Source organism: Vipera ursinii (assembly GCF_947247035.1).
Source record: "Vipera ursinii genome assembly, chromosome: 2".
In the NCBI taxonomy this organism is placed as follows: domain Eukaryota; kingdom Metazoa; phylum Chordata; class Lepidosauria; order Squamata; family Viperidae; genus Vipera; species Vipera ursinii.
The window spans coordinates 171,739,973-171,762,340 of record NC_139513.1 but is presented as its reverse complement, the minus strand read 5'-3'; the positions used below and the strand labels follow the sequence as shown (position 1 = coordinate 171,762,340).

At 41.9% G+C, this 22,368-nt stretch overlaps 1 protein-coding gene across 1 annotated transcript in view; it reads left to right on the top strand.

Annotated features, from left to right (window-relative positions):
- The window catches only part of BGN (biglycan), a 68,152-nt gene extending 46,010 nt beyond the window's left edge, over positions 1 to 22,142 (top strand). The window contains exons 2-8 of the mRNA XM_083355800.1: positions 126 to 379; positions 7,543 to 7,655; positions 9,222 to 9,435; positions 12,635 to 12,745; positions 14,074 to 14,167; positions 18,766 to 18,904; positions 21,913 to 22,142. Coding sequence (XP_083211926.1) covers positions 142 to 379; positions 7,543 to 7,655; positions 9,222 to 9,435; positions 12,635 to 12,745; positions 14,074 to 14,167; positions 18,766 to 18,904; positions 21,913 to 22,110 — 1,107 coding nt within the window. The 5' untranslated portion in view covers positions 126 to 141 and the 3' untranslated portion in view covers positions 22,111 to 22,142. The remainder of the gene's footprint in view (positions 1 to 125; positions 380 to 7,542; positions 7,656 to 9,221; positions 9,436 to 12,634; positions 12,746 to 14,073; positions 14,168 to 18,765; positions 18,905 to 21,912) is intronic.
- Positions 22,143 to 22,368: the final 226 nt, after the last annotated feature.

Sequence of the window (22,368 nt, the reverse complement as noted above, 5' to 3'; positions counted from 1 at the left end):
GGTAGGTGCCCAATAATACCACGCTGAGAGTTATTATCAATAATAAAGAAATTCTGATTCTGAGGATCTTGAGAATCTCAACTCCAAGCACACTCTGATCTCTGCCCATCTTTTCTATATCTTAGCCTGGGACCTCCCACTATGGAACACTTCCTTCTTCTGATGCCCCTCCTGGGTCTGGTGAGCAGTGAATTGCCATTTGTACAAAGAGGATTCTGGGACTTCTCCATGGATGATCCCTCGGTCCAAGAAGAGGAAGAGGCTTCTGGGATCCTCCCTACTTCAAGTGGATCTGAGGCAGAAGACATTCCTTTCTACCCAGGCCTCTGTCCCTTTGGCTGTCACTGCCACCTAAGGGTGGTCCAATGCTCTGATCTGGGTGAGTCCCTTTCCTGAGGGGGAGGGAAAGATTACAGCCGTTGGGCAAGATTGTGATCTAGCATTCATTCTGGAGATCCTGGGGCTATGAACAGAGGTGAATGTCCATGATTGGAAAATGTAAACCTAGGAAACAAAAGAGTTTAAAATATAAAACAATTGTTCCAAAATTATTGTTCCAAAAACAATATTAGAACACAGAGTATTGCTAATAGGGTTGGAAGGGACCTTGGAGGTCTTCTAGTCCAACCCCCTGTGCAAGCAGTAGATCAATCTAAATGGGTATCCAATTGTCAAATGCCAGAAATCAGGCAATCCAGGCTAATGAATATCATGGTTTATTGCAAGCGTAAACTCTTTGCAAGAATATGAACTACTAAAAGTCAAAGCAAATTGGCAGTAGATAAGAGTCAATGGAATTCAAGGTGGGCTGAACTTAGATCTCTTGTGGGCGTGAAGAGACTTGAGACTTATGACACATTTGACTTTTCCCTTTGGCTCAACCTGGTCACTGCCCTATACCAACCTTTTCTTAAAAACCTCCAGTGATGGAGCACTCACAGCTTCTGGAGGCAAACTGTTCCACTGGTTAATTCTTCCCACAGTCAGGAAATTTCTCCTTAGTTCTAGATAAGTTTTTTGCAGATGGATGGATGGATGGATGGGAGGGAGGGAGGGAAGGAAGGAAGGAAGGAAGGAAGGAAGGAAGGAAGGAAGGAAGGAAGGAAGGAAGGAAGGAAGGAAGGAAATGCAGATAAGAGCAACCATCTGGAATCTTTAGATCTTTCCATCAGGCAAAGTATTAACAAATAAAGAAAACTGACATACTGCTGAAGTCTGCAATGCCTCTCGTGAATCTTGCTAGAACTTCCCATGACAGCTACCATTCTGGCTTCCTTTTCCTTGCCCCCACTCTGTCTGTCAAATAAGCTTCTGAGTGTAAACAAAGACCTCTTGGGCAGACTCTAAATGCAGCTGAAGAACAGAAGAGGAAAGTAGCTATGTGATTTATCCATTGTGCTAAACCACATTGTAAATTTTGCCCAGGTTCGCCTGGTGCGCCAGTTGCGACCCTATCTAGACCGGGATGCCTTGCGTACAGTCACTCATGTGCTTGTGACTTCTCGTCTAGACTACTGTAATGCTCTCTACATGGGGCTGCCCTTGAAGTCCACTCGGAGACTACAACTGGTGCAGAATGCAGCCGCGCGAGTTGTGCTGGGGGTTTCCCGATACTCCCATGTTACACCTTTGCTCCACGAGCTGCATTGGCTGCCGGTTGCCCTCCGGGTGAAGTTCAAGGTGTTAGTGATGACTTACAAAGCCCTACATGGCATGGGTCTGGATTACCTACGGCAACACCTGTGGCCGGCGTCAACTTCCCTCCGTCCAGTGCGCTCCCACAGAGAGGGCCTCCTCGGGGTGCCTCCGATCAAAGAATGCCGATTGGTGACCCCCAGGGGGAGAGCGTTCTCTGTGGGCGCGCCAGACCTATGGAACCGCTTGCCGGTTGAGCTCCGGACGGCCCCCGACCTTCGCTCCTTCCGGCGCGATCTCAAAACCTTCCTTTTTGAACAATCCGGCCTGGCCTGATGGGATGGGGTTGGGTTTTATAAATCGGTCTTAACTTTTAATGTGTATTAATTTATTTACGGGCATTGCTGTTTAATTACTTTTTAATTTTTGTATCCTGTTTTTATTATGTATTGCCCTGTTCACCGCCCTGAGTCCTTCGGGAGAAGGGCGGTATACAAATTAAATTATTAAAATTAAATTAAATTACAGTTGATTGGGTTCACACCAAAGTAGAATGTCTCTTTTTTTTTTACTAGATGAGCTATATCAACAAATCAACCCACGATAATCGATAAGATGTTTATAAATTGTGGTCAGAGCATATCTTTATTAGGAACCAGTATTTTCTAGCCTGCAAAGTAGGACATGCTATAAGACATCCTTGTTATTTATTTCACAGCTATTATTATTAGCATTTGTGCTAAATAATGTTCCAAATATATAAGACATATGGTTTATATGTACAAAGAGAGATAAAGTTCTTTCCCAAACTCTTCCCAACAAGTAAAATATAATAAATGGTGCATCTACACAAGTAAAACCACTCTCAGACTAAGAAAAAGCACTACAATAAAATCAGAATCGAGCTGGCAGATTTATTCAAACCTTAAGCAGTGATAGAAAGATTAAAAATAAGAAAGACAGATTAGAAATAATCTGTTGCCTTGAAAATAAAATTAAAATAAAGTATAAGGTTAACTAGCTAAGATCTAGTTAACTAGTTGCCTCTTTGGCAACAGCCTAAAAGTGAACATTGCTCTTTCCAAAGTAAGATTTGCTGAAATGAAAGGGATAGTTTTACAAGAATTCCAGGAACTACAATATTTTAGAAACAATCTCTGCATTTGTTAGGGTGGAGATTTTGGGTTTCTGCTGATAAGGAGAAGCCTCACAGCTGATTGTTAACATTACGGTCTCCAGAACTGTCTTTACAATCTGGAAACTATCTCTTATATTTAAGCTTTAAAGAAGATGAACCTAAGATTAATTTATTAATGTAGTTGCAAAATGGAACAAGGAGGCACTTGAGCGTCACTTCTCTGCACCTGCTCAAAGTTGCATTTCACATTCAAAGATATTTCTGTGAAATACATGGCAGACTTTACTGAAGTCTCAAATTATTTGTTCCACTGATTTCATTTCACCATAGTTGGTCTTTCCTTACAGGGAATCCAGACCTTGCCTTGGCAACAGAAAAAAGTTTGGGATGAGGGTGGAATTAAAGCTGTCCTGATGCTCTTTATTTTCCACTTGTGTTTCTCAGCTGAACAGGTGTTTTGCAGGTGTAAAAAGTTCAGGATTGTATAAATCCGTGGTGGCGAACCTATGGCACGGGTGCCACAGGTGGCACGCAGAGCCCTCTCTGTGGGCACCCGCGCCGTCACCCCAGTCCTAGGCCTTCAGCTGGGTTTTATAAAACCTTTTTGCTTTAGGCCTCTGCTGCTGTGTGCAAGAAAAAAAAAAGGTTCAATCAATCAATCAATTTCAACTTCTTGAGAGGGAAAAAAAAAGTTCTGGCAAAGTTGGAATTGATTGATTGAACTTTTTAGTCCCACCCAGTCTGCCGTTACCACTGCAGCCACGCCCACCCAATGGGCCATACCCACCAATTGGCCACACCCACCCAAAGGGCCATGCCCATCTGTGACTGCTATTGAAACACTAGGAGAGAGAGAGAGAGAGAGAGAGTGTCTTTTTTAAAAACCCAAAACCAAAAAACCTTTATTCAATTTTTTAAATTAAAGAGATGGAAACTAACAAAAACTAATAATTATGATAGAATGTCCTGCAAGAGACTCCTTTTCCTTCTCATACCCTAATAAATCAGGGGGGAATCTGCCTGAGCCCCTTCCTAATGTTATCTCATTGTTCTGGATTTTAGCCCGTTTCCAAGGTTAGAACAATGTGCATATATGTATCTAGGTACATACATGTGTATGTATCTCCTTTAGCAATGATAGACAAATTTCAGGGTTACGTGATTTTTAGTTTCATTTTTAACTAAAGCTCCCTCTGCCCCCGCCCCCAACAAAACCCTTTAACTAGAGCCTTGGTTGAAATATATGCACTTTTTTTAAAAAAAGCAAAGGATTTGGAGTCCAGAAATTTGTTTTCATGGGCAGAACTTAATGGAGCTGACAGTTCTGTCTCTTAATTCCAATCTATTGATTTTGTTGCTGCTACAGTCAAATAGTAGGGACTCAGATTTTCTTATTACAGCTCACCCAGAGATTTATCAAGAAATCCAGATTCAGTCATATCTGTGCTCTTCAGATTGTGCAGAGGGCCACACTGATTCCAAAGCATTTACCGGTAATCCTTGATGTACAAACGTAAATCGAGCCTGGAGTTACAGATGTATGTTGAGTATCATTAAGGCAATCATTAAGAGGACCACGAGGTGACCATGACTGAATTTTCAACCTTTTTGCAGGGGTTGTTAAGCGAATGCCTTGATGATTAAATGAACCCATTTTCTTCAATCTGTGGGGGAAGGGGGGCGTTTGCATTTTTAACTAACTTAACTGGATGTAAATGCCAGAAACAGGCAAAAAACACTAAAAATTGCAGCAATGTGACTGTGGGATGCTGCAAACCGCCATAAATGGAAGCTAGTTGGCAAGTGCCCAAAATGTGATCACATGATGACAGGGTGTGTGGCCATTGGAACTCCAGAAGTGGGATGCAAGAAGCTCTGGGGGGATGTGTCTATTGTAACTTTGAATGTTCACTAAGTGAGGACTACCTGTATAATCTAATACAAATTACAGAGGAGGACGTGTGAGGGTCATATTAGGGATAGCCAAGTCACCAGACTCAGAATGTGAAGCAATTTTTCCCGTCCCTAGATTGAGATATAGCCAGAATTACCCAAGAAAATTACTTAAACAAGGTTTTCAGACAATAAATGTGAGGGAACATCTTTATTTTAATGTTAACCTTTCAATGACTTTTGTGTGTAATGCGCAGCTATATCTGAATGCATTATTTTGACACAGTTCTATCTTCTTGTATAAGAAGAAGAGGGTGCCTAGGAATGAAATTCTGATTGACAGATTATCTGTGTATTTGTGAAACTCACAAAGGCTTCAGAGCAGGTAATTTACTTTTTTTGAAAACCTCTATTTTGCTTCCAGTTTTTTGAAACAGTCATTTGCAGTAGTTTATTCATTCTTCATTGAGCCAGCCCATTAATGGCCTTGTTTGAAGTGTCAAGGTAAAATAAAATAAAATGCAAGTCTTCACTATTGATAATTCTGAGCTGTGCAACAGGATTTCTTCATGGTGTTGCGAGTTAGGCCATTTTAATCACTGTAAATTAATAGTTAAGACTTAGAGAATAAATTAGAGACAGACAAGCAGATATTCAACAGATGCAGTTTTTTCAAGAATTTAATGTTCATTCCAGACAAGGCATCTCCAATGCAGTTGATAAAGAAAACATGAGATCTTTACCACATACTTTTAACACAGCAGCAACAATTCTGTGAATATTTTTCAGGCATGTGTAGAAGCAGTATTTATTCCTCATCCCTCTTGTAGCCTTGAATAAAAGCTTGCTTCTGGCACATTAATCATGTATGAGCCACATCAGATTTACAAAGTGTGACTTAGCATTGTGTGACTATAAACAGGGTAAATAGATGAATGCAATATGTGGGCAGAGTCACAGCGAATCCACATTAGGACATTTTGACTGTAATACCGGTAGCAACCCATTATACAGCATAGTTTATTTTGATCCAGAACTCAGATCAGAATAAGACTGTTGTGCCAGGGCTCAGGACTGTATTTCACTGAGCTAATGAAGAAGTGACTCAGCTGCCAATATTGTTTCACCCACGTAGAGAAGAATTCCTTGGAATGCTGACATGTTTTTGTTTTAATCAGAACCAAGGCACAGCTTGTCAGTCCAGATCATAAGATTTTTTTGGGAGGGAGGGAGGGAGGGAGGGAGGAGGAGGAGGAAGGACAGACAGTTATGGAAAAGCTCATGGGATATTGTACATGTGGAGCTCCGGATCATAATGTGAGTTGGGAAGAAGCGAGAGGATGCTTCTGCATGGATTCATTTCCCATCTCCAATTGCTGCAAAATATTTCAATGCTGGCCATGCAAACATGTTCATTCCTGCTCAAAATGCTGAGATCAGAGCTCTCACCAGTTGAGCACTGCAGGAGACCCAGAACTGGCATTCCGCCAGTGGCCCATTTTCTGAGCAAAATAACTCCTGAAGCAACACGCTTTTTTTTTGTTCTGTTCTAGACAGAAAGAGGACAATCAAATTGCTGAAGGCATTTCTGTTTCATCTACACCGGTTCTGGCTGGTGGTGGCAGTGTCCCTCCAAACTCTCAATTGGAGCTCTGCCCCCTCCCTCCCATCCATTTTTGGCTGCAGAGAGCAAGGCAGGAACATGATGTTTTTTTGCATGCAAGGCATTCACCCTCTGCCCTTGAGCTATATACCATCCTTAAATACGCAGTTCCTCTGTAAAATGACAATTCAGGGGAGCCCAACTCTTAAAAGTCAACAGGCCATCACTGTGCTTGAGGAAACAGCAAATCTTGAAAAGGCGGCTTATGATTTCCTATGGTTCAGTGGCTTAAGTACAATAGCATCAGCCAGGTGCAACTGAGCAACAGTACTTGGTGGATTGCATGCACTCTGCATATTGATGCAGAGCTAACTGTAAGGCAGTGTGATACTCTAAAAGGTGGAGCTTTTAATCTCCATGCTCTCTTTCTTGTGGACATTTGCAACCATCAAGTTGTGAAAGTGATGTTGCTGTGCTGGACTGGACTGTCTCACGTCATTGGTTGACAGATGTGTGGAAAACCCAAACATTGCTGCTTTATGTCATACATTGTGAGTTAGCAAGAAACAATTGCAAAGGTAGCAAAGAAACTGGAAAGCATACTGGACCACAAGCGCTGCCCCTTTTCGGTTCTCCTGGCCATTCATGATTCTCTCTCTCTCTCTCTCTCTCTCTCTCTCTCTCTCTCTCTCTCTCTCTCTCTCTCTCTCTCTCTCTCTCTCCTCTCCCTCTCCCTCTCCCTCTCCCTCTCCCTCTCCCTCTCCTCTCTCCTCTCTCCTCTCTCTCTCTCTCTCTCTCTCTCTCTCTCTCTCTCTCTCACACACACACACACACACACACACACACACACACACAGACCATCATTGATTATGCTTCATGGTAAGGGAGAAGAGGGAAAAGCGGGTGGAATACTTATTGCTAATTTATTTACAGGGCTTGCCAGGTTTTTAAAATTCACTGACAAATTGTAAAACAAGAGCTTGAATATTTTTCCTCCTTGCTTGGGTAGATAAACTTATTAATGTGGGCTGTGACTAATGTGTGGGGCTGAACAGCCAAGCGAGGGCTCCAGAGCCTTAATTTCAGCAGGTGCTAAATTCATTTTCTCTTCTCTGGGATTCACAGTACAGGGCCCCGTCCACCTTGGCTTCCCAGCCTTGTCTAGCTGATCCTGTTTCAGCCTGGCCAGGTCTGTCTGCCCTGGATATCCCTTCATCTGTCTGTGTAGCCGAATCCTGACTTTTCTGACTTGTCTGTTTCTCATTTTTTCCAGGTCTGAAGCAAGTGCCTAAGGAAATCTCACCAGACACCACATTACTAGATCTGCAAAACAACCACATTACGGAGCTGCGCAAAGATGACTTTAAAGGGCTCTTTCGCCTCTATGTATGTACTGCCAAAGACCCCCTCCCCATTTCTAATGGATATAAGTAGGACAGGAGAACCCTAGCTGGGTGCACTCTGAATATACAGTAGCTTCTTTCAGGTGTAGCACTAAAATCTATTTATTCTGCCAGGACTGGATCCTGGAACACTGAACATCTCAAAATGAATGGCCTTCACTACTTGCAACCTCCACTTCTCTCAAACACCTGGGATTATGCTTCCTGGAAACCTTGAGCCACTAGCGGTATTCTTTATCACGATACTCTGCTAAAAGATTTCTGCAAGTCTCACTTCATTCCTTAATTTTTTTTTTCCCAGTGCAAACAATTGCATCTATCTTGTCTACAGCATTGCTCCTTTCTTTATATGATTACCATCTGCAAGCAGACTTGGGAAGTATGCAGATATCTTATTTGTACCAATGGGAATCTGGTACCGTATTTTCCGGCGTATAAGACGACCCGGCGTATAAGACGACCCCCGACTTTTAAGAAGATTTTCAAGGTTTTTCGTCTTATACGCCGGAAAATACTTACATGCCCTGCCCTCCCTGTCCGTCGCAGAGGAGGCAAAGGCCTGACTGGCCCCGCCGGCCCTCCCGCTGCTCCCGCGCTTCTGCCGGCCCCCGAGGCGCAGCGTTTCCTGGGCGGCAGGCAGCACCGGAGGGCAGGCACCACCCCGCCACAGCCGGCGCCCCTCCTGCTTCACCCCCAGGCCTTGAACTTCTCCCATTGGGCGCAGGGCGGGGCAGCTCTGCCCACAGCCTCTTTTTTAGAACTCGTGCCGCTTCCCTCTCACTGTCGGCCGAGGCACGCTCAGCCCGGGCTCCCGGTCCCTCTTCCCGGCCGGCTTCCTGCCCTGCCCCTCATGGAGCTGGACTGGGCGTGCAGCCTCTCGGTGTGGCTGCTTTTCCTGGGCAGCCTGGCGGTGCGGCTCCTGCGCTCGGACCAGTTGCTGAGCTGGCGGCTGCTGCTGTGCGTGGGGCTGCTGGCCGTCCTGTAGGCGCTGGGCCAGGCCGTCCTGCCGCTGCCCCTCAGCGCCGCGCTCACAGCGGCTGCCTGCTGGCTCGTCTCAGCCAGCACCGCCCAGCGGAAGCACATCCCCACGGGGGGGAGAGCGGTGCTGGTGACAGGTGAGTCCGGCGGGCGCAAGGCCCTCCCCTCGGGCCAAGAGCCGACGGGCAGCACCGCCTTCGCGTGGGGAGAGCCGCCCGACGCTCCCGCCCAGCCGTGTCCCAGAGCCACGCTGGAGATAGCTCGGTTGCGCGGGGCGGCCCGGCTTTGCAAGAACGGGGACACTCGACTGATTTGCTTTTTTTTCCGGCGTATAAGACGACCTGGCGTATAAGACGACCCCCCAACTTTTGAGAAGATTTTCATGGGTTAAAAAGTCATCTTATACGCCAGAAAATACGGTATCTAATTTTTCTGCAGGACTTCCTCACAGATTTCTCTAGCTGCAAAAATGGGTTGCCAGGATAATAATGGATTCCACCTTCTTACATCTATGTCAGCACATGCTTAAATGTTGCTCACATGTCATCTCTGTCTATGACTCTACCCACAGGCTTTGGTACTGGTGAACAATAAGATCTCCAAGATCCATCCAAAGGCTTTTAGCCCTCTGATTAAGCTGCAGAAACTCTACATCTCCAAGAACAACCTGGTGGAGATTCCTCCTAACCTGCCCAACTCCTTGGTGGAACTCCGGATCCATGAGAACAAAATCAAGAAGATCCCAAAAGCTGTCTTCAATGGGCTCCACAACATGAATTGCATTGGTGAGGCATCACCACCTTTCCCCACTTTTCTTTCTCAAAGGCCCACTTTATATTTGCTTCTTTTCTTTAGAAACGTAGACACAGACCCCGATGAATGGTTCTCTAGAATGAAGAAAATTGCATCCAATATTGTGTGACATGTTGGTTGGTCCGTTAAAAAAAATATGGTTAATATCAAGCAACACTAGACTAAAAGGCCACTGCAGCTCCCAATGTTACCCAATGTTTTCAAAATGCAAATATACATTAACAGTCAATTTATATTCTGACTTTATTTGCCTTCCTGGCATACATTTTCATAACCATCTTCCCCTGCATAAATTTATAGCATGCATAGAGTGATATGCACAATACAGTTGATGAGAGAGAGAGAAAAAGCATAGAATGAACATTAACAAATCATAGTCAATTGGCTAAATTTGCATAGAGGTCCTTTTCCATTGTTCATGTGAACATATGAGCAAATTTTTTTAAAAAAATCAAAAATAGAGGGCTCAAAAACCCATTTTTTCACCTTTCCAATATCTAGTTTATTCCTCCCAAATTGCTGGCTTGCAAATGATTTGCAAGCCAGCAATTTGGGAGGAATAAACTAGATATTGGCTTCAGATGAAGTTTGAAAGTGTTCATTTCTGGTTTACTTACTTAGGAACAAAGCATGAGCAAAAGAACTGGGAATCTGCATATACTTTTCTTCTTAACTGTGTTCATTAAGTATGTTTAAGAATAGATTAAAGCACAATCCACTGAAAGTTGAGCATTTCAGTTTAGAATGTCAAATACATTCACAAAATTATTCTACTGCCTCCTGAAAGGACTTACATAGGCCTGGATCAGCTTTGGAAAACTTCTAAGATTTTAGAATATGTTAAGCTGAGGAGTTCTCCCCACCTCCCCCATATTTGACTCATTCAAAATACGATGCCATAATCAACAATATCCATTGTCTCTTTCAAAATTCCATCAACATTTTTAGGGCCTTTCCCTGTGACTGAGTTTATTTGTTATCTACTCATCTGCACCCCCAGTAAATGTCTGTTCCCACCTCATCTTCTAATCCCTATCCTGCATCTATTGTGTTGGCTCCAAGTCTGCTCCAAATGGTAATGCCCTAAATATACACATTGATCAAACCCTTCAGCACTCTGTCAATAGGCAGGGAAAACATCTGTCAGACTCAGCATGGGAGCAGGTGTGAGATAGGTATGAATTCAGGGGTCTATTAGGCATGTTAGACTACTTTGTGTACCCCTTCTTCCATGTCGCTTTCAGGTGTAAACTCCAGCTGAATTACAGATTTAAAAAACCAAATAAGAATCACAAAGGGAAGCAAATAACGTTTAGCATTTCCTGGGAGAATGGAGCACCATTGCAGCACTGCATGAATCTAGGAAGGCTATAACAATAGAGAAAATTCATAGAATAATATCAGATGAACAGTCTACCCATACAGTGCAAATCTGCTGAATTACCTACACAGTCATGGTCTCTACACTCTCCACAACCATCAGACTCCAGGGCCCAAACTCAGGCGAAGCTAGTTAGACATTTGACACAGCACAGCTAGCTCAATAACTTTATATACTGGGATGAAGACACCTTAAACAGTTGACTGTCCTCTGTAAAGATAGGAAATAGACATCAATTCTTATCAATCCCAATGGTTTAATTCCTACATTTCTCCCTTTCCCCTTGTGTGTATGGAGATTGTCAGTCATCCAGGTCATGATTGTCCCAAAGTTGCTTTTCAAAAGGCAACTGGATTTTCTTGATTTTTTCCCCCTTGAAAACGTTTTGCTTCTCATTCAATAAACTTTTTTAGAACTACTATATTTCCCTGAAAATAAGACCAGGTCTTATATTAATTTTTGTTCCAAAAGACACATTAGGGCTTATTTTCTGGCTAGGTCTTATTTCCAGGGAAATACGGCACTAGATGCGTCTGTCTGGCTGACGATCTTAACTGGGGCTTATTTTGGGGGTGGGGCTTATATTATGAGTGTCCTGAAAAATCATACTAGGGCTTATTTTCCAGTTGGGTCTTATTTTGGGGAAATACGGCATTCTCAAATATTTTGCTTTGTGCTTCTCAATTTTAGAAGCCAATAGATTACTATTGGCTTTTGATATAATTGACATTTCTTTCCTGAGAAACTCTAGTCCCCAATGTAACTCCCACATCATATTTGCTTTCAAAAGTAATATGGTCTCCCCTATAGATCAGGATCAATCATAGTTAACCAGAAGGATATATGTCCATGTAGTTTTCATTGATATAATAATTAAAATAACTTTGTCCTGTTATAACTTTGTCCTGCCATATAGCCAAATGGTGGCAGAAAAGGGAGACTGGGGACTTGAAAAGAGGGGAAAATCCTACATAAACCCAACTGGAACTTCTGTGCTCATTCTCACTACTAGTGACCTGACTTTGACTCCAATATTAAGAGTGAAGTACAATGGACGATATACATCTTGAGTCTGTAGTTGGACAGAATCAGAGTAACAGGGGAAACACTATTTTAAAATTAATCCTGCTAAGGACAGTTTAAGACTGCCCTGCCTCACTCATGGGCCGGGGTGAAAAAATATAGCAATATTAGCAGGACAAGGGGAGAAATGGCATTTATCAAAAATAATTGTATCATAGTCAAATGCATCTGATGACCCTGCCTTTATTACAACTGCAAGACCACTCGGAGAAAAATGCCCAAATTGCTCCACCAATAAATTTGTTTAAAAATGCAAATGATTCAAATTGATTTGAAGCATAGAATCACATATACATACCTTATTCTGTTAACATCACCTTGCATTTAATGAACATTTCTTTTCCATAAGCTTTGAGGGTGGAACTGCGTGTTTCAGGCAAGCAAGTACAATTTGCCTCTTCCAAGAGGAAAAAACAAATGGGTTCAAGAAAGGGAAATTTGGAGTTGGGTGGGAGGAGATGGGCCTTACTAATCCATAATCAAATAGAAACAGATGTACATTTGGCTCCTAAAGATTGATCACGATGTACAGTATCCCTCTTACCATGTTTGTAGCCCTTTGCATTCATTCTTCCTGTAGAGAGAGAAGGAGGACACATACATAATTTTTTAAAGATATGCCATAAGTTGCAGAAGAGGGTTTGTGTGAATCTGGATCTGATAAAGCTGAACACTATTGTTCTATATGAAACTACTTCTTTTTGCAGAAATGGGTGGGAATCCTCTGGAGAACAGTGGATTTGAACCTGGTGCCTTTGATGGCCTAAAATTGAACTACCTGAGGATCTCAGAAGCAAAGCTCACTGGTGTACCCAAAGGTGATAACTTCTCCATATTCTTTCTTCTCCATATCTACCTCTTAATAAAACCCAGGGCTAGGGCTTCTCTCAGCTTTTAATCCCAAAGGTAGTGCAGAACTATTTTGCTTTTTTCAAAGAATACTGAGAGGTACTAGCTGAATTGAAGGGACGCGGTGGCTCAGTGGGTTAGGACGCTGAGCTTGTCGATCAGATGGTCGGCAGTTTGGCGGGTCGAATCCCGAGTGCCGCGTAACAGAGTGAGCGCCTGTTACTCGTCCCAGCTTCTGCCAACCTAGCAGTTCGAAAGCACATCAAAATGCAAGTAGAAAAATAGGGACCACTAAGGTGGGAAGGTAACAGCGTTCCGTGCGCCTTTGGCGTCTAGTCATGCCGGCCACATGACCACGGAGACGTCCTCGGACAAGCGCTGGCTCTTCGGCTTTGAAACGGAGATGAGCACCGGCCCCTAGAGTTGGAAACGACTAGCACGCATGTGCGTGCGGGGGAACCTTTACCTTTACCTACTAGCTGAATTCAGGGACACAGCAGTAACGCAGGAAGGAGACCGTATTTTTTTAAAAAAATAAGACACAGAGTTCTTGATTTTCCCTTATTCTTCCCCTAGAACTCTTGTCTTTTCTTCCCAAAATACATCTTCCTTTTTCCTGCAAGGATTCTATTTTTTCCCCCAGTTCCCCAATTTCAGATCATATGGGATGGGGAGAGTTTTATGTTAGTTGATATAGGATGGGAAGTATTTAATATTAGACAACTGAGAGACAAAACCTGCAATTTCCTGGAAATCATACCCAACTCGACTATGGGGTATTGATGAGCCATCATAAGTAGTGGAGGTGACACATTGAATGGCATAGTAGCCATTGTCCTGATGAAGTTTTACAAGAAGTCCCATCTTCTCTGTTGCTTTCCATTGGGAGCAAAACTTTTTCATATATGCTAAATAGAAATGGAATTCTTCTCCTGTTGAGGAAAATTTCTCCTTTTCTGTAAGCCAGTACAAATGTTGTGGCCTCAGAGCATTTCAGAATGCATTACTGCTACTGTCTATCCTATTTTGTTCTGTTTGCAGTATCATTCTCAGTTCAAAACATTCACGGCAGGGTTCATTCAACAAAACAAGCTTATTTGGTTAATGATAATTCAATGCTATACATGAACTCAGGCCATTGAGTTAAGCCAGGGAACTATAAAAGTCGGCTAACCATTGTTAGTGCATTGTGCAATTAGAGCTTCTCTCTTCTTATAGTTGCTTTATCTGTTTTGAAGCACTCTGGAATGCTGTGGATTTTAGAAAGACTAATATTTTCCTACTCTTCTTCAACCAGACCTCCCTGAAACCTTAACTGAGCTACATCTGGACCACAACAAGATCCAGGCAATTGAATTAGAGGATCTGATCCGCTACTCCAAAATCTACAGGTAATAGGAGAGTCATTCTTGAAGAGCTTGCCAGGATTGTGCAGATGAAATCTGGGGCAAAAGTAGGAAGGTCACTAATCTCCAGATGTTACAGAGCAACCTCTCTCACCATTGGCTGCACTATCTGCAGCTTTTATGAGTCGCAACATCTGAAGAACCAGAAATTAGGTTATGACTGAGATACAGTACAAGGCAGTTAATTTCAAATGAGAAATGAAAATAAGCTTGAGTATTTTTTTTAAAAAAGGAAATTATCCTACCTCAAGTCTGTCCACAACTTCTCATTGCACATTCTAAACAAGGAAGCCAAAGCAGTTCCTTGCTTCAAAGTTAGCTGCACAGGGAGGGGAAAAAGGGGGGGGATACAATAGTGGGAAGGAAATCTGTGTTTTATCAAGTTAGCAAAAATGTGTTTAGAAAATAGGAAATGTTCATAGTGAATATATAGTAAGAGTAATTTTTTAAACATGGAAGGAATGTTCCTTTTTTACTGGTCATCCTCATGATACTTTTGATACAAGTTTTAGTTTCCCTAGAGATGCAATTATGGTTCACTTTTTAGCATGACGTAAAAATAATACTTTGTCTCTGCCCTTGAACCTTCTTTCCATTTTTCCTTTTCCTCTGGCCTTGTAATTCCAAGGTCTTTTCAGGAAATCACTTCACGTTGTCCACAAAAGTTGTAAGGCCATACAGTATATGGAGTTAGAAGGACCAAGGGAGGAGGTCCCTTGAGTTTTAATTTTTGTGCACATATAGCAAAGTTGTTCCATCTCTTCCATAACTTGGTAGCTGACAGAATGTTCCTATCTTGGAAGTTTCTGCCTAGATGCCCCCCACCCCACCCCCATGCTGGGTACAATCTGCCCAGGTGCCAAATATGGGGCCAAAGTCAACTTCCATCCTCCTAATTAAAACATACTACAAATTATAGCTAAAACTGAGGGTTTTAGAATAGATCTTCAAGAAGCATGTGTTTAAAGCCCAGATTATCTATAAGGGAAAAAAAACAGTAAGTGCAAAGAGAAAACATATGTACAGTATTCAAAACACAAAAATAGAGCAGCTGGTGCCCAAAAGATACAACCAACCATTCACTCCCTTGTTCCTGACTTGCAATCCCTACAGTCGGGCAATCAATTCTGCCTCAGCATTTAAGAGGTGCATTTCTTTAAAAAAAAAGTTTCACCAGATAAGAAAGGAGAAGAAGGGGAAGAGAGAGGAGAGGAGAGGAGTTCTGTTAAAACCAAGGAGAACCCCCACTAACTACCTGGGTAGGCAGAACTAGGTATTGATTCATTCCACTTCTCTTCTTTATAAACCTACACCTGCAACATCAGTCATCTCCTACCAGTGTCAGGGAGATCTGGACTGCCTCCCTCTCATTTTCCTCTCTTTTTTTTGCCACAAAAGCACTCCTTCAGAATCTTTAACTGGCTAAAATGTTAAAATGTCTGGGGGTTTAAAATATCCACCCAGCTCAGCTGTGGTCTCCCTAGCAACAAGCTCCTGAGAAACTTCAACAGGCTGTAGGTGAAAGCATTTTCAAACTTGCTCAGTGATTACTCAGGATGCTGCTCATGACCTTGCTCCTCCAAGCTAGAGAAGAACTGCGACTGTATGAGGTCATCATAAGTAATCTTCCATGGTTCAGACTAGCAGAAGGTATTCCAAGCATGAAATGGGAGGTAGAAATATGCAGCCGTAGAGCCTACTATAGCACAGCATGCTCAATGTGGTGTATAATTAAGTGTGACCATGTGCAATTGTGCCAGCTGGTTCCTTTCCTTCCCCCCCCCCCCCCCCCACATCATGGATGACTTCAAACAGCCATCACCAAGCCGTTTTAAGTTATTGAGTGGTCTCTGTATCACATCTAAAACGATCAACGAACAAAGATGGTGGCTGTGTGAATGTGATAAACAAATTGAACAGGCAGCCTCAAGTCACAGAATGATAAAATATTTGTTTCTCACCACATTTTATTATAGAGTATAATTTCAAAGAATTTTAAGCAGTTTTTAGTCAGCTTGAGAAGACAGGCCTGGAAAATCAACTGGCAAAAATTCAGTTTTCTAAATTTTTAAGTTGTTTTCTGTTAACCTGACAAAGGAAATGACTTAGTAACTAAAGGAGAATCGCTCTTGGAAATGAAGTCATTAAGTTGGCCAGTGAGGCGAATTTTAGCTTATCCCCCAATTCACAAATTTATATTTGGAGAACTAATGTTGTTCTAAATAATGTAACATTAATACAATAAAGTCAGTGCTTCATCTGAGAAAGATGAAAAAAAATAGGAGGTGGAATTTTTATTATACTCTGTATAAGCTTCACACATATTTAAACTAGGCCTAAATATGGTCTCACCGTTTTAAGTTCAATATATATTTGAGCCAATAGAGGGGGAAAGAGCTATATTTGTTAGCAACTTTTTAACGGGTGTTCTAATTCCTTTCCTTGAAGCATTTTCATCTGAAGAGACAAACTTGATCAGGAAAATCTTTTCTAAGAATTTGCTTTCCCTGCCTCCCAAGAGGCCATTCTTTTCATCACTTCTATTGTATAAAAATCAGACAAAGCCCAAAAGATTAAGGTTCTTGATTCAGGATCGAATCCCTCCACTTTTGATTTTTATGCGTTCATTTTGGGCTGATTTGGATGCAATGAAAGGAGAAGAAAGAATTTTCTGAGTTTTTTTTTTTTAAAAAAATGTTAATAGCAGCTTAGCAGCTTGACTGCAATGCTAGAAAAAGGATTTTCATTTTTCCCTTTGGGTTGTTCTGCATATTGAATCACTACCCAAAGTTGTTACTGCCCCATAAGAGTAAACTCAGTGCCCATTGGAGGCCCACATATTTTACTGCATGGGGCAGTCCTAGCCTTCGATGAGATACAGTTAAGCGAACAGCACAGGGACAGGATTTTATCCTCTGCTTTCCATTTGTCACGTTGCATTTGTGCTCCTCCTTGGGGACCAGCTCCTAATGTTTGTCAATATGTTGGATGAAGAAATTCAAGCGGAAGCCATACTCAGGAAGTCTGGCAGTTTTTCCAAGCAGGGAAGTCACTTATCTCAACGCTGGCCTTATTTCACACAAAGCTGCACACAGAGCACTAATACCCCTGCAGCCCACCTTTCAGACACGCAACTCTTGTAAACCCCGTGTGTATTCTGAGGTGGTGGTACAGCACTATTTTTTTCAACTCAGCAACTTTAAGATGTGTGGACTTCAACTCCCAGAAATCCCAGCCTGCATTCCCTAGCCAGAAAAAAACATTGTGGTACAGTAAAAAGGAAGCTTCTGTTGCGTTCACTTCTGTTTAAATAGGCTCCAAATAGCATCGCCATCCAGACTCTAGAAATGTGGACTTTTATATCTTACACTAAACAGCAGCCGAAATCCTTCTGCCATCTCCTTCTCACCTTTTCCTTATTGGTCCACTTATCCAATCCATAGTTGCAGTTGGTGTGGTGCACCCAGACATCTGCTGGCTGCATGAAGGAATGAGGTAGCTGACTGGAGAGAATCAGACAGAAGATGGCAGCGTAATCATACATTTGTTTCCTGCTTCATTTGGAAATTGAAATATCTGTACCCAAATGCCCAGACTGATAGGCCCAGTCTGATTGGTCTTTGTTTTCTCATTTGTCACCATCTTCATCTGTCATCTATAACATTTAACTATATTGCCTGAGCTTTGATGTGCAATCTGTAATACAGACAGACACATCTTTGATGGGTTAGCTGCAAAAAAGCAACCAGGACCAAAAGAAATGTGGTCTTCATATTTTAATTTACCTTGGCCCACAGAGCTGAAAGGATGGACTTTATCGAAGGACTTGGGACTTGCTCCTGTCCAAAAACTTGATGCTGTTTATAAGGTGGAAACTGAATTCACACATAACCCTAAATTAGTAGGAGCCAGGGTGGTGCAGTGGTGAAGATGCTAGACTAGGGCAGTTTCAATTCTGTAACTCAGTTAGAGAAACTACTTGAGTGATTTTGGGTCTGTCTCCTAGCTTTCCCTTCCCCAAACTTTATTAGGGGAAAAATTAGAGTGCTGTATACAGGTACTCCTGGACTTACAACAATTCGTTTAGTGATCATTCAAAGTTACAATGGCACTGGGGAAAAAAAAGCGACTTACAACTCGTTTTCATGCCTACGACTGTTGCAGCATCCCCTTGCTCATGTGATCAAAATTTGGATGCTTGGCAACTGACATGTTTTTTTGACAGTTGCACTGTCCTGGGTCATGTGATTTCTATTTGTAAACTTCCCATCATCGGAATTCCATCTAAAATTTTGTAATCAAGAAAGGGCAACTGCAACAAAGATTCCATAGCTGAAGGAAGGAAAAGTAAGAAAACTTTTTAGTCTTCCATTTCATGGCTTGTCCTCACCTCTGCAATTTTAGACTTCCAGTAATTTGAGAAAGAATTTTGGGGCAGAGTGTTGGTGGGGAACAAGGAAAAAGACCTCATTGGCAGAGTGAATGCAAGGAAGTGAGGGCTGATCTTCTTCTGCATTGTAAAGTACACACACTAAATCACACTAAATCTGCACTTACTTTATATCCCCTTTCTCTCCTCATAGATTGGGCCTCGGACACAACAATATTCGCATGGTGGAGAATGGCAGTCTTGCTTTCCTGCCTATCTTACGTGAGTTGCACTTGGATAACAACAAGCTCTCAAGAGTCCCCCCAGGATTGCCTGATCTCAAGTTTCTGCAGGTAACCAATAAGATGTAGTTCTGTGGTGAGAAAAGTAAGGTCCTGCACTTAGGCAGGAAAAACCAAACCCACAGATACAAAACAGACAGTGCCTGGCTCAGCAGTAGTTGTTGTGAGAGGGGTCTACGTACTCTGCTTAACCATGAGCCAGCAGTGTGCTGCAACTGCCAAAAAAGCCAATACAGTCCTAGGCTGCATCAACACAGGGCTAACATCAAGTTAATGAGAAGTGATAGTACCACTCTTTATAGTACTAGTAAGACCACACTTGGAATACTGTGTCTGCTTCTGGTCACCATCATACAAAAAAGATGCTGAGATCGACCTAGAAAGAATCAGACAGAAGAACAACAAACAAGATAAGGGGTCTAGAAGCTAGGGCTAGGCTATATGATGAAGAGTTCAGGGAACTAGGTACGTTTAGCCTAATGAAGGGAAGGCTTAGAGGTGACATGATAGCCATCTTTTAATACTTGAACTGCTGTCAGAGGGAAGAGGGGGTCAATTTATTCTCCAAAGCACATAAGGGCAGGACAAGAAGCAATGGATGGAAGATCATCAGAGGAACATCCAGCCTGGAACTAAGGAGAAGTTTCCTGACAGTAAGAACAATTAGTCAATGGAATGGCTTGCCTCCTGAAGTTGTGGATACTCTATCACTGGAAATTTTCAAGAAAAGATTAGACAACCATTTGTTCGGGATGGAATAAGGACTCCTGCCTTGGGTGTGGGGTTGGACGAGAAGACTTCCCAGATCCCTTCCAGCCCTATGATCCTATGACCCTATGATCTAGGTTTCAGGGAGGGCATGGAATTTAGGAGATCATACTTCAAACTTCAACAATGAGCAACCTTAGAAAATTGATTGGGATGATATGACCCATAGATATCTAGAACTCTCTCTTCTTGATTCTGTTTTGAAATACCTACAGAAAACATTCAAATGGCACAAGACATTGCCATCCTTTACCAATCCACATATTGCCTTTTTGGTTCCAAACTGTCTTTCATGTCCTTTTCCATAGTGAATCTGGCTCTGTTGCACTGCAAGTCCAGAACTATGATTCTGCAACCCAGCAAACTGATTTTGCAAATTCTCTCTATTTATCTGTATTCTGTAGTTTCATGAGTATCTTGTGCTATTGTAATAATCATGGTTATTTGCATGGAGTTTTTAAATGTACCAGACAACCCATAACCTTTGGGTCATCTTTTCAAAGATCCTTATCCTTATCACTCAATACCTTCAACAGTGGCAGAGCTTCTAATGTACTTGAAAAGTTCTTAATAATTCAGGAAGATATTCAGAGATGTATCTAGCTTGAAAGTAGTCCATGTTGAACTATATAGTGCAGTCAAACATCAGGAGTTAACCACAAGAAATGTTTTATGACATTTTGTATAGACATAAAATGCTTTATGATAAATTTTATCACAAAATGTTTTTAAAAAATTGACAAATTTCAATTCCATAAGAGTCATGGGTCCCAGATTTTGGATGTATTCTGTAAAGTAGTCCATTTGAGGTTGCTTGGTTCCAAAACTTTTGCCCTATAATGCACCATTTTGTCAAGGTAAAGGTTACAGATCTGAGAGCTTTAGATATAGTTATCGTGGTAGGAAAAATGGATATTGCACAATTTACAAAACTCAGTTAACAATACAAATAATGGCAAAGCTGGAAATTATTGTGTCCTTGGAAGGACACTGTGTTGAAATCAATAGAGCTTATTTCTCGTTGCTGTAAAACCTTTATATGAATTCATGATCTTTAGACATTCAACCTTCCTATGGCAACCTGAATCAATTGAAACTCCCTCCCTTTCTCCTCCATCCAAAACCATCCCCTACCACATTCCCAAAAAAATTCCAATTGTTGCTAAAACAAATTTTGTTAAATATGTATACAAAAGGACCCAGTGACTTAACTGGGATTCTGGGTTTTTTTGTTCTTCATTTTGGCTTCCTAATACCATTGTTGGGAAAATAATTTGTCTGAAACAGCTTTCCCTAGCATGGTGCCTTCCAGCTGTATTAGGACTATAGCCCCCATCATTCCCAGCCAATATGGCCATCGGTTGCTTTAATAGGCCAGTGCTTTAGGTAACAAATAAGCTGAGCTGAGATTTTTTTTTACAGTATATATGTAAGATGTTTTACAAAAGAATTTCACTCTCAAGAATAATAGATTCCATGAGGTATCTACAGCCATTTTGTTAGCTTCAAGGTATCGCAAATTCAAATGAATATGATCTGAGGGAAAGATATGTATGCTTCTTCTTGCTTATGCTCTTTCTGTTCTTACAACTTACAGAAATGTTATTTCCCATCGTCTCATTATGGGGAGAGGCAAGGTTTTAAACAGGAGTCTGTCTGTTTCCTCAAAATCTCAATCTTGCCTTAATTTCTTAGGCTTCTGGGATTTCATCAAGTGTTACTCATGGACCACCAAGTGTATCTAAATGGGAAACCTAAACACTGGATCCAGTTTTAGCATATAGATATAGGACTTTACATTGAAAATTGTTAAGAGCTGAACTGTTGTACAGACAACTTACAACCATTCATTTAGCGACTCTTTGAAGTTACAATGACCCTGAAAAAAATTACTTATGAAAGGTCCTCACACTTATGACTGTTGCAGCATCCACATGGTCACATGATCAAATGTGAGTACTTGGCAGCCATCAAGTATTTATGATGGTTGCAGTGTCCTGGAATCACATGATTGCCATTTCGACCTTCCCATCTCGCTTCCAAATCAATGGGGCAACTTAATGACTATGTGACTCATTTAACCACTGCAGTGATTCACTTAACAACCATAGCAAAAAGATAATAAAATCAGCCACAGCTCATTTAACCACCTTGCTTAGCAATAGAAACTCTGGTTCCAGTTGTGGTTGTAAAGTTGTGGACTACCTGTGTTCAAGACAAATGTCTCCATTGATGAAGGTAAGTCCAGTTGATCCTCCACTTCTAACCTGTTCTTATGTCTTCTTCTACAGGTGGTGTACTTGCATTCCAACAACATTACTCATGTTGGCGTTAACGATTTCTGCCCTGTGGGCTTTGGGGTAAAGCGTGCCTCGTACCATGGAATCAGCCTTTTTGGCAACCCTGTGCCTTACTGGGAAGTTCAACCAGCTACTTTCCGCTGTGCCACTGACCGCCTGGCTATCCAGTTTGGCAACTACAAAAAATAAAGAATAAACGAGGGAGGGAGGGTTGGGTATAGAGGGACAAGGTAAACCCAATGGGAAAAGGAGGGGGTGGGAGTAGGGAGAGGGATGTGAATAAGGCAACAGTGAAACGAAGCCCATTCTGGAGAAGTAGGAATCACCAGTAAGGTCATGCTAACAAAAAAGTCGAGAATGGTTGGCTTCTACGAGCCAGCCAATATCCGGGATAGAGCAAGGGATGGGAAGGAAGTTCATAGAGCAAAGGGAAGAGAAATAGATGAA